Source organism: Dendronephthya gigantea, unplaced genomic scaffold (assembly GCF_004324835.1).
Source record: "Dendronephthya gigantea isolate DGI-Jeju-01 unplaced genomic scaffold, DenGig_1.0 000005F, whole genome shotgun sequence".
NCBI classification, from domain to species: Eukaryota; Metazoa; Cnidaria; class Anthozoa; order Malacalcyonacea; family Nephtheidae; genus Dendronephthya; species Dendronephthya gigantea.
In genome coordinates, this window is record NW_021163015.1 from 1,758,823 (window position 1) to 1,773,838 (window position 15,016).

The 15,016-nt window shown below is 35.9% G+C and overlaps 4 protein-coding genes across 6 annotated transcripts; 2 read left to right on the forward strand and 2 right to left on the reverse strand.

The window, feature by feature from the left end:
* Positions 1-2,653: 2,653 nt before the first annotated feature.
* On the forward strand, positions 2,654-6,341 carry LOC114516119 (protein FRA10AC1-like). Its single transcript, XM_028535500.1, has 15 exons — positions 2,654-2,757; positions 2,923-2,990; positions 3,083-3,178; positions 3,280-3,325; positions 3,554-3,630; positions 3,883-3,927; positions 4,183-4,221; positions 4,346-4,430; positions 4,528-4,573; positions 4,817-4,875; positions 5,010-5,064; positions 5,381-5,423; positions 5,705-5,808; positions 6,007-6,112; positions 6,242-6,341. The coding sequence occupies exons 1-15, from the start codon at positions 2,725-2,727 to the stop codon at positions 6,282-6,284; spliced, it is 945 nt and encodes a 314-aa protein (XP_028391301.1). The 5' UTR covers positions 2,654-2,724; the 3' UTR covers positions 6,285-6,341.
* A 388-nt stretch (positions 6,342-6,729) lies between these two features.
* Positions 6,730-9,304, reverse strand: LOC114516363 (fibropellin-1-like). 2 transcript variants are annotated; one of them, XM_028535813.1, is made up of 8 exons: positions 8,733-9,304; positions 8,529-8,645; positions 8,329-8,448; positions 8,110-8,226; positions 7,912-8,028; positions 7,713-7,829; positions 7,140-7,526; positions 6,730-7,065 (listed from the first exon to the last, which is right to left on the reverse strand). In XM_028535813.1, exons 1-8 carry the CDS (start codon positions 8,956-8,958, stop codon positions 6,737-6,739), a joined length of 1,530 nt encoding a protein of 509 aa, XP_028391614.1. In that variant the 5' UTR covers positions 8,959-9,304; the 3' UTR covers positions 6,730-6,736. The 2 variants fall into 2 exon arrangements, with proteins under 2 accessions (XP_028391614.1, XP_028391615.1); XM_028535814.1 differs by lacking the exon at positions 8,329-8,448 and having other exon boundaries at positions 8,733-9,301.
* A 295-nt stretch (positions 9,305-9,599) lies between these two features.
* On the reverse strand, positions 9,600-11,847 carry LOC114516042 (cell growth-regulating nucleolar protein-like). The gene is made up of 6 exons (XM_028535394.1): positions 11,474-11,847; positions 11,286-11,396; positions 11,120-11,197; positions 10,457-11,012; positions 10,050-10,135; positions 9,600-9,919 (listed from the first exon to the last, which is right to left on the reverse strand). The coding sequence occupies exons 1-6, from the start codon at positions 11,717-11,719 to the stop codon at positions 9,782-9,784; spliced, it is 1,215 nt and encodes a 404-aa protein (XP_028391195.1). The 5' UTR covers positions 11,720-11,847; the 3' UTR covers positions 9,600-9,781.
* Positions 11,848-12,182: 335 nt separating this feature from the next.
* Positions 12,183-14,856, forward strand: LOC114516073 (beta-1,4-galactosyltransferase 7-like). 2 transcript variants are annotated; one of them, XM_028535437.1, is made up of 7 exons: positions 12,183-12,605; positions 12,955-13,234; positions 13,353-13,581; positions 13,749-13,832; positions 13,913-14,014; positions 14,261-14,442; positions 14,807-14,856. In XM_028535437.1, the coding sequence occupies exons 1-6, from the start codon at positions 12,410-12,412 to the stop codon at positions 14,411-14,413; spliced, it is 1,044 nt and encodes a 347-aa protein (XP_028391238.1). In that variant the 5' UTR covers positions 12,183-12,409; the 3' UTR covers positions 14,414-14,442; positions 14,807-14,856. The 2 variants fall into 2 exon arrangements, with proteins under 2 accessions (XP_028391238.1, XP_028391239.1); XM_028535438.1 differs by having other exon boundaries at positions 12,183-12,412.
* Positions 14,857-15,016: the final 160 nt, after the last annotated feature.

The window sequence follows — 15,016 nt, forward strand, 5'->3', positions numbered from 1 at the left end:
GTTTTTGCTATGCCCAACTCGTGGGTCAAACTAGCCGTGTCAAGCGCATGCGAAGTAAATACAAGTGGTTCTGGGGCCCCACCATTTGTATTTTCTCCATCTTGAACGGCAATAGTCCGGGGAAAAAACATCGCTCACAGAGCGCCTAAAACATAAAAATGCACGAGAAATTGTATTTCCGGAAGGAGATAATAGTCGAGTGTTTTAGTTTTCTCAGGACCATTTATTAAAAAAGAATGAATATTTCGTATACAAAACGTACATGACTTATTCGCGTGCGCAATGCGAAGGCCTTGGACGAGTGGCGCAGGAGTTGTGGAAGGTGTATAATCGGGTTTTCAGTGACTGTAAATTTATCCTGACTGGTGAAGGACCTGATTCAGTTTTACTATCATTTCAGATGACTAGGATCCGAAGACAGATGCTGATGCACCTAAAGACAGATGTTGATCGTCGCAGGATCAGATGATGGACGACGAGACGGGTGTGCAAGTGGATGCTAGTTGAGGTATATACTAGTATATACTAGTTAGAGTAATGCATGATTAATGTAATTGCATGATTTATTCTCCGATTGATTCCTCCTGGTGGTCTAACCTAGTATTTTACACATCAAGTGACATTCCACCCTTTTCGACAATGCATGATAACAAGAAATTTCTCACAGCTCTTATGAGAGTCGTTAAAACTCTCTCGATGAAACTAGTTGTACTAGTTGCATAGATGCGAAAGATGCATAGATGGCTTTAAAACGTTGAAATGAAAATAACAAAATGCAAATGGCATGGGCGACGCGCGCGTAACGAAAAAATTCTTATCCAATTCGTATTAGCCTAATTTTAGATTAATACGAAGGTAATCGCGAGTACTTATATGATTATATAAGTTCTCTGTTCAGCCTGTTATAATGCGACCGCTTCGAAGGACCGTCTGTCAGTGGCAACAAAAATTATACTTTAGTCTTTGCCGGAACATTTAAATTCGAATCATTGAAGTTTGAAATGAAGAAAAAATTACTAATACCCGGTGTTTAGACATGCACTCTCACTCTTCTGTATCCCTTGTTTGTACTTTTTTTTCGGATTGCAGTTTAAGCTCTGATAAAATCCGGTTTAATCGCTAACATGGGGGAAATGAACGTATTGTCATAATTTTAACTGGCTTGACGAAGTTTATATAAAAGGGAAAATATACCTCGTATGATCATATTGCGTGATGTAAACTTGTATAATGGTTTATCTGGGTGTATAGTTTTTAAATTGTAGGTTAACATTGAATAGTACCCTCTTGCCTATATATAAGAAGCTGATCCTTGCTGATCTTTTAAAGAAGAGCCTTTGCATTTTGACACACTTACTATGTTGTTTAATTTCTTGCACGCCCTGCTGTCGAGATGAACAAGAAAGATAAAGAACACAACTGTTTGGAATGGGGCAGAGAAGCAAGTGAAATTCGGTACATTGTTTATCATACGGTGAGAAAGGTATGGGACATTAATAATCACTAGCCATATTGAGAAAGTTGCATGTTGAGCCCGATTACGTTTATTTCCTCCATTTGCGGTTAACCGTAATCCAGAAAGTATAAAAAAAGATAAAAACGGTGCATGAGGTGCATGTCTTAAGAAGGGGTAATAGAAGAGCGTTCTTGTCTACATCGGTTTCCAATGAAAATGCATGCAAGTCGTGAATACGAGGCATTTCTTTATCATAAAATGAATATTTGAATAATTGAAATAATTTTTGTTGCCACTGTCGGACAAAGCGCAGTTTCTAAAGAGCCTGGTGTTTTGCGACGGACAATATGCGCGCGCGCTGCGGCACGTTAGACCACCAGCGGGATCGCATGACGAAGCTCAACTGAGAATTGCATGGCAATTCCTGAGACTCGATTCGGATAAGCGGAAGTGGAGAATAAACTTTAGGTAAAAAACTGAACTGTCATTGTGGACGATTTCTAATGAAAATACCAAATTCGGACCGCCGGTCAGGTGGCCTGAAATTCAGGCTGCCTTTGGAGGGTTTTTCACCGGGTACTCCGGTTTCCCTCCTTTTCGTTTGGCTTTAAAAACAGTGTCCATGTCTGGGGCCAACGTGTTTGTTGATAGTGATAAAAACCAGGCATTATAATACGCGTGTTTTTGACACACTTTGTGTCCTTGTAAAAGGCGAATGTGTCCTTGTAAATGGAAAAGAGTGTAGTTAAAAATCATGCCTCATGGACAAAAATGTCTAATATAATTTTAATCTGACTATTTAAAATAATTATTGTTTCTATTATAAAATTGACATTATTGAATATATTATATATTAAAAAAGGCTAGAGACTGACGGACCGTGCTTTGCATGGCTATACTCTTTTTTATATGCTTGCATTGTAATTTCACGTAGTAATTTCTAAGACTAAGTGATTATTGAACCTAAAGACAATGTGTGTCCTTGTAAAAATTCCGTATTATAATGCCTGATAAAAACGCATGTGTGGCTTCTGGGTTTGATTCCCTGAACACTTTTGCCGTCTTATTTGAACTGAAAAGAACAGTCTTTACATTGTAGCGGGCTCAGAATTGAGACCAGGTCAGTGGTAACTATCATGGCAAGTCTGCCATTTTTTGCTTCACATTTTGAGCATGCGCAAGTTCTCCAACAGAGATTATAGTGTAGCTCGTTGACTCATTGAGTCAATTGAGTCATTGTCAGAACTCAGAATGTCAGCGAAATAAATATGGCGACAAATAGAGGAGCGTTTGAAAAGGAGGTATTCTCGTGCACTTATTTTACTTCTGATAACGTTTATCTAACTTGTTTCGACTTCAAAATGATGGGCCTGAACGTAAACTTAGTTTCATCCCAGAGTGAACTCAGCAGTTTATTCAGGAGTACAGTATACTAGTCGTATACAATGAATTTCTCATTATTTCAGATGAGCCATGGAGCAGCTGGAGGCTACACATCAGAATTCAGTGAAGTTGATGAGAATGAAAGAAAGCGGTAAGATCTGGCACCCTAATCCCTTGACAGAATCAGTCAACGACTCAACGTTCTGGAAAGTAAAATTATTCTCATCATTTTTCTATGTACAGGACATGGAGAGATGATCAACTGTCAGGAGTTCACAGAAGACCAAACAGAACATTTGGATTGCCATCAAAACAAACAATATCGCAAGAATATGACAGGTTTCAGTAATAGTTATTTTGAACTTCACTATACTGGCAAATTGTTGGCAGTAAACTTCTAATTGACATAAGGGTTGAATGATATGTCCATTTTTCTGCAGAGAGGAAGCAAAGAATCACAGGTTTCATTTACTCCGACTTGATGCTGTATCCTTTTTTATCAAACTACTACAAGATGATTTATATGAAATGGTTGCAATCAATTCTGTTAAAATCATTCTTAATTCCTTTTTTCATTCTTAATTTTTTTTTATTTTAACCCATTACTATCATAATCTGACTAAAAAATATTGTGATGCATACAATCTGTGATGCAAATAGATGTTACGTATATATAAAACTCTCATTGAATTTCCTTCACCATGATTCAATCAGTATTCTCGGCACAAAGTATACATCAACAACTACCTGAAATACTATGGTGGCTCTATGGAAGATTTTAGGAGGGACAGGTAAACTATTTTGAACAAACCATGAGATTATTTAAATATCGCTAGATTACTATCTGCAATAGTACTTCTCTATTGATTCCTTGCCAGCGGAGAAGCCAGATTAGATTACTGTACTTATGGAATCAGAGAATTGAAACATTACAGAACAAACTAATCATAGAGTTATGAATATCAAATATATGAATTACTAAGTAAAGTGCCTGTGTCATAAGATAAATGGGTTTATTAATCGTCAATTATTGCTTCTTTAAGTTCACGAGACAAGACTGATTATGACGTTCTTCGCGAACAGCACAGGTATGCAAAGAACTGCAAGTCCTATTAGATGATCTGTGGGAAGGAGGAAGCAAGGATTACAGTACCTTTGTCAATATAGCTTAATTGAGAACACTGGTCCATGCTTGTGTTTGCAAAGCAGTTTAGAACTCCAACTAAGTATTGTGATATATGCTTGAAGACCTAATTCAGCGAATGACACCAAGAACTGTACCATTGGTGTTGCCATTCCTATATATAACCAAACCTGTAATCTGCATAATTTTTTCTTTTCAGATTTGTTTGGTCTGAAGAAGATGATAATGACAGTTCATGGTATGATATATTAAGAAAACATCAAAACTCTGCTGTTTGAGAAACCATTTAAGAGTCATCTGAAGGGTTAGATAACCTCAGCCCTGCACCCCATCCTCAAACAGAATTATCTTTTATCTTTCAGGGAGAAAAGACTGGCCAAGAAGTATTATGACAAACTTTTCAAGGAATATTGCATATCTGATCTAAGTCGATACAAGGAGAATAAGGTTTGTATATATATTGAATACCTAATCTGATTCAAACTAATAAAAATGATATTTAGATGATGGTCTTCCCTTTAAACACATGTATATCTGTTTTAAGGTGGCTCTCAGGTGGAGAGTTGAGAAAGAAGTGATGTCTGGAAAAGGTGTGTTGTATTTCAAAATGATTACCTTCTAGAGTGAAGGCCAAGCTCTTATTTTTTCAAACAGTGCAAAATGCTTTAATAGTAATAAAATTGTAGATATTGACCCAACATTCAATGAATAATGAGAAACATTGCTATAAGAATACAAAGGTTTACAGTACTCAAATTGTACCAAAACACGGTGAAGTACATAAGGTAGTATATTATGTCTTTATTTTTTGTCATTCATTCTGTATTTGACAGGACAGTTTATTTGTGGGAACAAAACATGTGACATCACTGCTGATCTTCAGAGCTGGGAAGTGAGTACCATCCAATAGAAATTTGTTACAGAAATGAGATTCTTATATTTAGAGTCTTTATATTAAACCTTTCAAAAGATATATGTGAACCTATCTAGCTGGGCCTAATTTTTTTCTTAATGCTTTTTTTGCAGGTTAATTTTTCATATCGTGAACATGGCGAGAAGAAGAATACTTTAGTGAAATTACGTAGGTATTTGAAAGTTGGGATAGATTAACATATATGGACCAGAATAAGCAACTTTAGCAAATGAACACTTTTTCTCTTAAATTCACAATTATTTCAATCTATAACATAAGCTCAATCTTGCAAGAAGAAAACATCATTGTTAAGAAATTGACTAGTTACGGTATTTTTCAAACGCTATACCGTTACACTATTGTCGTACGTTAACGGTTAACCTGCTTTTGTATCGCAGCAAGTAACGACCTGTTTAGTAGGAGATATCTTCTGTAATTTTTGTAAGTTTTGATTCACTTTTTTTCTTTTGTCTTTGGTTTTCAGGACTGTGTCCAGACTGTTCAGTGAAATTAAACTATCACCACAAGTAAGGTTATCAATTGGCGTGTTTTACTTTTAGTTCTACTGTAACTCATTCACGATTCATTCACGCCCTTGAGCTTCCTATACACCATTACCAGCAGACAATTTAACCAGAAACGCATGCATCAGCAAGCCTTCGCCAATTTAAACCAAACAACCAATTTTAAGAGGTAGCCAAATCTAGGCTTATACCATGACAGGCTGAAATGAGTCGATCAGAGATCGTACGTTGTACAACGGAACGGCGTCAGCCTTTCTTAAGAATTTTCTTTTCAAATCTTGCAGAAGAAAGGCCGTGAAGAAAAAGGCTCGCAAGGAAAAGAAGCACAAAAAGGCAAAACGAAGAAGAAAATCTGACGAGGGAAGTGACGATTCTTCGTCCAAAAAAGGTAGCTACAGTAGACAACTCACAAGTAGACCCGAGTTTATATTCCCACTAATAACAATGTGTATGTTAGATCTAAATGTATTTATGCTGTCCTATTTTACTGTATCAGTGATGAAATAAGTAGATTGACAATTCTTTCATTGTAAAAAACCAAGTTTCACGTGAAGAGCGAACTCTACATCTTTTGTATTTCGTACAGAAAGCGAAGAGAGACCAGACGAGGGAAAAAGTTCTACATCTAAGGACCTAGAAGAAGGTAGTGATGTTTGGGAAAAGCCTGTCACTGCTGTTGTTGAAAAAACAAGGTAATATTCAATGATATATGATTACGAAGGCTCTTCTGATAATCCAGAAAGCAGAACAGATTTATCTTGTTTGAAAACGTTTGAAAACTGTATAGCCGTTGATGAATGCTCTCGCTTTCTTGTGTTCAGAGAGGAAGAATTTGACGATTACTTTGATGACATGTTCTTATGACATTTCATTAGCGCGCTGCTGTGGAACTTGGGCGTATTGTAAGTACCGCTTTTTCATTTTGTTCTAGTCAGTTCGATAAATACATACAGCATTTACACTGTAAAGTGAATATCGATTCTAACGATCACCGTTCAAAAAGGGCGAATGCCTGGGCACGAAAAAATCCAATAGTTTTTTCGTGCAAGTTATGCAAGTTCGATCCAAAATAAACAATTATTCGACGCTGAGCACGTTAGCAGCAGAGATTACGTATTAAAAATCAGCCGGTGCCTTCTGACCAATCAGGAACGACGGTACACACAGTACGCACGAAATGCATAGTTTCGTAGTATTTAATATTGCTTTTTACTGTTACGTCTACAGCAGTCGTACATGCATATACATACATTAGTAGTCTGCAGAACAATCCGCAAAACACAAGATTTGAGAGTTCTCTCTTCTGCTTATCTCTGTTAGTTCAAAATTTCTATATTATCGAATACAATACAATTCTGTAAAGTTGCGGTAGCTTTGTTGTCATTCAGTGGAAACTTGCTCGGACGAACTTTCATTTCCATCTTTTTCAAAGAATGTGGTGCATATGTGATCCATTTTGCCCCTTTGTGATCTCTGGTCTGGCCTGGCTGCTGATATATACCGTTGAGATTGGAATGATAGCAATTCTTGTACCACCATGCGCCGTTGCCAACCTGTGCACAATTATTGGGAGCTGCGTCGTTGTCACTATCTTTGGTTGTAAACTGCATATGATTGTGATAAACAAGGGAATCACGTGCGTTACCTGTAGAAATATCGCAGAGTAGATGAAAACATACATCAGACGTTATTTGCACGCAGTAAGCCGGCGTGGTTTACCTGAAAAACTGCCAACGGTCAATCTGTATTTATCTGATTCGTCAGCCACACTAAAAGTACCGTATTTGGCATATCCTTCATCGCCGCTGAATTTCATCATGTCAACTCTCAAAACATTTTGGCCAGATTTGGTTAAACGATGTATTTTATCAAGGCCCAACCAGAAATCGCCGTTAAGATCACCAAAGCCTGCTTTATAGTCTGACCATCCAAGGAAGAAATCTTGACTACCATCTTGTCTTCTTTGAAACACGGTCCAACCACCCCCGTCTGTTCTCATATCACATCTGACTTGGAACGATCCCAAACCATCAGGATTGATAGTGTAAACACCATCTTTTCTTACTCCAATGTTGTACAGCCTAGCGCAACTTCTTCCGGTAACAGCTACATGAAATTGAACACAGAAAATAATTTATCAAGATTGGAGTGTTCAATATATGATACAGATAGAGTTCAAGATGTAAAAGGAAACGCTGAACACTTCCGAAACGCGTTCAACCAGTCAATAAAAGAGTGTCTAATATTAACACCGTCTGTACAACTGTAAAACATCGGAATAAGGCATGATACCTGTACAATTAGTTCCTGGACCAGTATAACCAGGTTTACAGATGCATGTGTAGTGGTTAGAGTAACTGACACAAATAGCATTGACGGCGCAAGGATTGGACGGGCAACGGTCGATCTCTGAGATAATATACAATAAATATTATTATAAATTTTAAGTTGTTTTAGAAATCGTAACAGAAAGTTTACTATTTTCTCTTACTTGTACAATTGGTTCCTGGACCAGTATAACCAAGTTTACAGGTGCATGTGTAGTTGTAAGTGTTACTGACACAAACAGCATTGACATCGCAAGGATTGGACGCGCAATGGTTGATCTCTGGGATAATGCAACAAACGTTATTAGTTGTGTTAATTTATAACAAAAACGCTTTTAAAATCAAATCAATTTTATTCTCACTTGTACATTTGTTTCCTGTGCCAGTATAACCAGGTTTGCAAGCACAAGTATAGTAATAAGTATCACTGATACAATCAGTATTGAAGTTGCATGGATTAGACGAACAAGGGTCGATCTCTGGGATAATGCAACAAAATGTATTTTAGTTGTTTTGGATTATAACAAATGAGACTATGAAAACCTAACATAATTAGCGTGCAAGTTGATATTTTCACTTACTTGTACAATTGGTTCCTGGACCAGTATAACCACGTTTACAGGTGCATGTGTAGTAGTAGGTTGAATGTCTGGTGCATATAGCATTGAAGTCGCAAGGATTGGACGAACAAGGGCCGATCTCTGGTATAACACAATAAATTTTATTATAAATTTTAAGTTGTTTTAGAAATCATAACAGAAAGTTTGCTCTTTTCTCTTACTTGTACAATTGGTTCCTGGACCAGTATAACCAGGTTTACAGGTGCATGTGTAGTTGTAAGTGTTACTGACACAAACAGCATTAGGACCGCAAGGGTTTGACTTGCAATGGTCGGTTTCTATATGTTAATTCAATTTAAATAAGTCCGGTTTTTTTTTTAAATGAATTCAAGTCATAATATAAATAAACAAAATCGCAACGTTACCGTTGTTTGGACACAGTATTCTGAGCGCCAGTTTATGTCTACGAATGTTCCGTTCTATGACACGACAGCATGATCCAAGCTGTGGATCGTGTTTTGAACACAATAAGTTGTAAGCGAGGGTATGATTTTTTATATCAGATCTGATATCATCACAGCAAAGTGCTTCTGTGCAACCAGTTTGCAGAACAACCTGGAACAGAATCACAACCAGAGCAATTCTCAACATTGTTAGGTCTCGAAGATCTCAATTATCCGCCCACTGAGTAGAAACCAGCTCGACTGACTCGATCTGACTGAGAACAGAGTCAAGCTCTCGTAAATTTATACCAAACTTTTGACTTTCCCTTCACTATTGCGTTTCCTGCAAGTCTTTTTTAAAATATGAACGAAATAAAGAATTTCTTATATATTCGGTTGTACATTGCACGTCGTGTTCTTCCTGAACGCGAATAGGAACATTGCTTTGAACTTCCCTTCAACGTCAGCATTTAAACATTTCCGTGCAGACCTACCGGTTATTTACTGTCGGACAAACGCAGACATCGTGGAAACGTAAAACAAAACGCTTTTATTCAAGTGCTGATTTTGAAATGTTGATGAAATTAAGGATGGCGTCTCGTTTAAATTTTTTGCTCAATCGTTTCATCATATCTGGAGTCTGCCCTTGTCTATATCGGTCTATAGTGTAGCTTGTATGTATTTTTTGAATTGTCTGTTGGTAAAAGGACTGGTTGATCACGCTAGCTAAAAACGTGCTGTGTACAAAAAAAGATCCAGTTAAGTACCAAAAGCGTCACTGTCACTGAAGTGCTGGTACTTGAGACGAAAGGCAAGTCCGGCCACATTTGTGTATTTAGAAGCCGGATGCAAAGTTGAAAATATAAAGCATTTTATTTAAGTGGTACAAAACAAATCAACAACAACAAAAGAGCCTAGAAGAATCGTTTCAAATCAAAATTTCAAGAATCTTTCGATTCAAAATTTCAAGCGACGCTCTCCTTGTAATAACGAAATGCACAGGTTTTGACTGAAAGTCTAAAACGTATTTTCTATTTACAGTATCTTGCTTTTTCCTTGTGAACTTTAACTTTGGGATTTTTGTGAAGTTTTTTCTCAAACAATGTTCTTAGTTCCTGTTCCGTTCTTGTTCTTAAATCTCCTCCGTGTGCTAGAAATTCGTTGATCACCTGGACAAATAAAATTACATCACTTTTAATTGATAACTTCAAGGAAGAAAATTCATTCAAGTTCACCTAAGCTCAGTTACAAGCTACCAAACATCTTGCGACAATACTTTGATACAAACCCTAGGATTACCTTTTTTCGCAATTTCTTTACAGCCATCTCGTTGTCCGGCGCAGATTTTAACACTTTCTTTATTACTGCCTCCCAATTGAATTTCTCTGGCAAAATAAAGACAAAAGAGGTTTGTAACAATCAGAAAACAATTTTGTTGATTGAACATGTAGAAACATCATGCAGAAACCCTATGAATGAGTGTGATTTTTGAAAGTATGATGTGTTTCAGTATTTTTTTTTATCTTTCTGTGTTTCCTCACAATCTTTGATTAATGCATTTGGTTCTAAATACAATTTATAACCATAATTTCACTTGTCATGGGTAATCTTAATATGGTCAAAATCCTTTTCCAGCAGAAATTAAGAAATGATGTATGCAAAAAGTTTCTAAACATAAACTTGTAGAAGACAAAACAGATATGAACCTATATTTTCCATATCCTTTAAATTCATTTTCTTTCCCATTTCAACATCCTGTTCCATTTCATTTTCTTTCTCTTTAATTCCGTTATCCTCATATTCCATTTTCTTATTTTCATCATTCATCCCCTCCTCATCATCTAATTCCCTTTTTCGGTTCTTCATTGATTCCTTCATATTCTCATTTTCATCTACCAGTTCATCTTTTTCCATTTTTCGTTTCTTTTTATTCTTTCTTTTCAAATTCTTATCATCCTCTATATTCACTGGTTCATCTTTTTCAGTTTTTCTTTTCCTCTTATTTGTTCTTTTCAAAGTCTCATCATCCTTTTCATTTCCATTCACTGCTTCATCTGTTTCCATTTTCCGTTTCTTCTTTTTCCCACTTTTTGACTCTTTTTGTGGCTTTTGACTTAACTCATTTGGTTTGTCTTCCTGATCTATATTCTCAACAATTTTGCTTTCAGAGTCTTCAGACTTCCCATTTTCACAAGACATGGTCTCTGTGCTTTCCACAGGGACAGCACTAGTAGTGGTCTGGTTATTGTTACTTGTACCATTCTAAAGTCAAAATACAGCATTGAAATGCATAGGAATAAACTTATCTCTTTATTTGCCATAGATATTTACATACACCAAATGCCAATGGTATAAAACACCTTTCATACCCTTGCCGCTGAAAAAGTTAGCCATAGTTTCTCCAACAAGCTTTGATCTCTGATGTTGATACTATTTTCACAAAATTTCTATAAAAGCAGAACATGTTGAGTTAAAAATATATAGATAATCCTTAAAGATTGCTCAACATCAACATAATCTAACCAACCAATTCACCTTAAACTTTGCTTCCTTTCTAGGGACATTATCATATGAAGTAATCTTTGCCATCAGTTTTCGTACACGTGGATCTTGGCTACCATTTCCACCAGTTGCATTTCGTACTTGCTACAATAGTATAAACATGAAATCCTCGTAGTTCTATATAAAATAACTTGCAGAGTTGTACTGTCATATTTAAATACCTCTAGCCATTCTTGCTGTTTTCGTTCGCCCTTATTCCCCTTATCTTTTGCCTTGTATAATTTTCCTTGGTACTTCTCTGCCTCGCTTATGCAGCTTGTATGTGAGACGTACGAATCACCAGGAAAATCCTTTCCACAATCAATGCAGGACAACACACTACAGTTTCTACACTCGTTTTGATAATGTTTTTCAACTTTCTGTTTCTTGATCGTCTGCCCGCAAGCATCACATATGAAGTTAACCATGCTATATATCAAAGATCGTTGAATTCCGCAAGAATAATAGTCGAAGAAACAATATTTTTGCGCCCAAAAGAACTATATAATTTATAGTGAAATTTTTAAATTATAAGATGCTGTTCAGCTGTTGTCACGCGACGTGGCGTGGGATCAAGTGTTTGTATCCGGGGATGTAAGTCGAAACACTTTTGGGTGAAAAAATAAAGGAAGCACAAGTTTTGATGGTTTGATACTGCTATAAAGCACTGCGATGCATGTATTTTATAGTATTTGTTTCTTAGTTTAGTTATTTGATGAAATATCGTTTTTTAATCAGCGATCTTATAAATTCTTATTTAATTTTAAAAATTATTATTTTGTTCTTTTTGCGCATCACCCCCCGGCGGTAATAACACGTGTATTTGCGAGAGTGTAAATAAATAATAAACTTCATGTAGTGTTCATTTCGAAGTCAGTCAATTGATACATTCTAAAAAAGTGTATCAAATGTGTTTGTCTTTGTTGATTTCTATCCACAAGGTTTTTGTGATCCTATCTATACTGTGTTAAAATGGATATTTTAAAATGAAAAAAAAAACCACAGGATAGCTAGGATTTAGGAAAGAAATCTCAGTTGGTCAATCGACCTTTGTTGTGCAAATTAAAGTTCATGGTGGCTTTCTTGTTTTGGTGAAAGCGACGTGGGTTTGTTGGAAAATGGTGAGGCAAAGGACTGCTGTGGCAGCGTTGTTTTATTTCTCTCTTTTCGTTTTCGTTTCAATATGGTTGATGATAACAAATTTTCCGGAAAGGCAATGTGATTGTTCAAAATGCCTGAGGAAGCCTCAGGATTTAGCATCACAAATAAAAAATAAAAGGAATATACAAGATAGCGTCGTTCAAAGTAGCACAGGTAGAGTATCTTATGACAAATTGTGTGGTTTGTTTATTTAAAAATCTATTTGAAAAGATTAGACATTGAATTTGGTTTCCAGTTAGTCATGATTTTGTGGTCCCTTGTGAGTTTACTGAGTTAACATGTCTGTCAAGGGGTTCACGTATCGTATTACATTTTGCTACGTATGTGCAGTTAACAATGACCGATTTGAATACAGAAAAACTTAAATCTAGACCATTTTACATCAGTTAAAATTACTTGTTTTTAACAATTACTGCAAAATGATAACCAATGCAATCACACTATTCTCATGTAGATATTCTATATAGTGCATTTCTTTGACCCTTTAAATCTCACCCTTTAGAAATTAAAACTCAAACAAATACTCCTAAAGTACAAATTACCACTAAAATGCCAGCTACCACAAAGAAAACCAAGGGGGAAGAATCAAATTTTAAAATAGTGTTGGCGGATAAACCAGGAAAATTCAAGCCAGTGGCACCAAGACACAAGTTAGGGGTACTTGTTCCATACCGAGATCGTCTGGAAGAACTTTTAATATTTGTACCACACATGAGCAAATTTCTAAACAAACAGAACATCACATTTCATATATATGTTATCAACCAAGTGGACCTTCACAGGTTAGTATGAAAGATATTGTAATTTCTTTGGTGAAATACACGTACAGTACATGTACTGTACAGCATTGATTTTGTGTTTAAAATAAGATAATAAATTGGTACTACTTTTTCATTCCAGGTTTAACAGAGCTGCATTGCTGAATGCTGGCTTTTTGTTTGCAGCAAACGAATCATGCGATTACATAGCAATGCATGATGTTGACCTGCTTCCCCTTAATAATGATCTCAATTATGGCTACCCATCTGAAGGTCCATTTCATGTCTCTTCGCCATCCTTACATCCAAAGTACCATTATGCAAAATTCATTGGAGGAATTATGCTGATGTCAAATGAACAGTTCCGAAAGGTCTAATATTAAATGTATTAATCATATGGCTGGTTTATAAGTGCCAAATGAAGTGTCCCAAATATTTGTTTATTTTGTTTGAAAACAAAACAGTTCCAAAAAATCCTTTCATTGCTCAATTTAATGGTTCCAAAGGTATGAAACTGTTTTAAATTCGTTTTCAAAAGGTAAACGGTTTGTCCACTCAATTTTGGGGCTGGGGCAGAGAAGATGATGAATTGTATATGAGAATTCAAGATGAAAAATTGAGAGTGAGTAACAAAAACGTCAATACTACTGTTGAAGCAATTTCTTAAGATATAAAGCATTACAGAGAGTTATTATTTTTTAGATAATGCAACCAGTTGGAATCAAAACAGGATATAAAACCTTCATGCATAATCATGAGAAGAAACGCAAACGAGATTATCCAACTTCTCGGAAGCAGTACAAGGTATTGTATAAAAAAGATTGTGTAAAAAAATTACCTCTACCTCAAATAAGGAGACCTCTTCATTACGAATACCTCTTTATTCTAACACCTCTCTAATCTAAGTAACAACATAATAATATGAACACCCTCATAATATGGGCAGCTCTCTAACACAAACGGTATGAACGGGAGCACCTCTCTATAACAGGAACATCTCTCCATTTATGCGTTGTTTGTTACCAATCTGATTTCTGGATTCCTATCTAGGCTGGTTTTAATCGGGACAATAAAACTGGACTAAATACTATGGATCATAAAGTATTAAGCAGACATGAAATGACCATAGAGGGGTATCCAGTCTCAATGATTGCAGTTCAATTAAAATGTAAATATGAAGTTACGCCATGGTGCGATAACTAATGTCGTGTTTTGATGACACACGTATATTTTAGGCCAAGTAAAAAAAAACATATGTTTCTCGTCCCCGCCCGCTTCCTTTTTCTTGGCCGCTTCCTCTTTTTTTTTGCTCAACTTAATTTCCTCGAAAAATTTCGCTTCATAATTTTTCAAGTATATGTTTGAGAACATGAAGTATCATAAGCTTGAAACTACTGCGGGCTCATCCAAGTAGCTACATATTAATAGACTTTCGTTAAAATTCACGTTTTATTGCATGTTTTTCTCGCTTAACTACTTGAAAGCTTCTTACTTTGGCTATAAACAAAAAAAAAAAAAAAAAAAAAAATACCCCGCTTCCCTGCTTTTTGGCCAACATCCGGACGAGAAACATATGTTTTTTTTTACTTGGCCTAATATGCGATGATAAATACGTTTATACTATTATAAATTATTTACCAGGTAGGATATATTAAATTAATATATATTTATTTCATTTTATCGGTATTTATTTATTTCATTTTATCATTTATTTATTTCTTTCTATCGAGTTATTTATTCAATATTTGTGGGGGAAACGTAGAAGATTGTATCGGTCGTTTCTGAGCCCGGTGGGAAAGAGGGAAG

What these genes read in the sequence shown, in the direction of transcription:
- LOC114516073 (XM_028535437.1), top strand. Translation starts at nt 12,410, where the DNA reads ATGGTGAGGCAAAGGACTGCTGTGGCAGCGTTGTTTTATTTCTCTCTT. An exon ending in CAAATGAACAGTTCCGAAAG is followed by an intron (nt 13,582 to 13,748) that starts GTCTAATATTAA and finishes CGTTTTCAAAAG; the next exon opens with GTAAACGGTTTGTCCACTCA. An exon ending in CTTCTCGGAAGCAGTACAAG is followed by an intron (nt 14,015 to 14,260) that starts GTATTGTATAAA and finishes ATTCCTATCTAG; the next exon opens with GCTGGTTTTAATCGGGACAA.
- LOC114516119 (XM_028535500.1), top strand. Translation starts at nt 2,725, where the DNA reads ATGGCGACAAATAGAGGAGCGTTTGAAAAGGAG. An exon ending in GAGGAGCGTTTGAAAAGGAG is followed by an intron (nt 2,758 to 2,922) that starts GTATTCTCGTGC and finishes TCATTATTTCAG; the next exon opens with ATGAGCCATGGAGCAGCTGG. An exon ending in GTCGATACAAGGAGAATAAG is followed by an intron (nt 4,431 to 4,527) that starts GTTTGTATATAT and finishes ATCTGTTTTAAG; the next exon opens with GTGGCTCTCAGGTGGAGAGT.
- LOC114516042 (XM_028535394.1), bottom strand. Translation starts at nt 11,719, where the DNA reads ATGGTTAACTTCATATGTGATGCTTGCGGGCAGACGATCAAGAAACAG. An exon ending in AAAGGATATGGAAAATATAG is followed by an intron (nt 10,136 to 10,456) that starts GTTCATATCTGT and finishes TTATTTTGCCAG; the next exon opens with AGAAATTCAATTGGGAGGCA. An exon ending in TAAAGAAATTGCGAAAAAAG is followed by an intron (nt 9,920 to 10,049) that starts GTAATCCTAGGG and finishes TTATTTGTCCAG; the next exon opens with GTGATCAACGAATTTCTAGC.
- LOC114516363 (XM_028535813.1), bottom strand. Translation starts at nt 8,958, where the DNA reads ATGTTGAGAATTGCTCTGGTTGTGATTCTGTTCCAGGTTGTTCTGCAA. An exon ending in TCCAGGAACCAATTGTACAA is followed by an intron (nt 8,449 to 8,528) that starts GTAAGAGAAAAG and finishes GTGTTATACCAG; the next exon opens with AGATCGGCCCTTGTTCGTCC. An exon ending in TCCAGGAACCAATTGTACAA is followed by an intron (nt 7,830 to 7,911) that starts GTAAGAGAAAAT and finishes ATATTATCTCAG; the next exon opens with AGATCGACCGTTGCCCGTCC.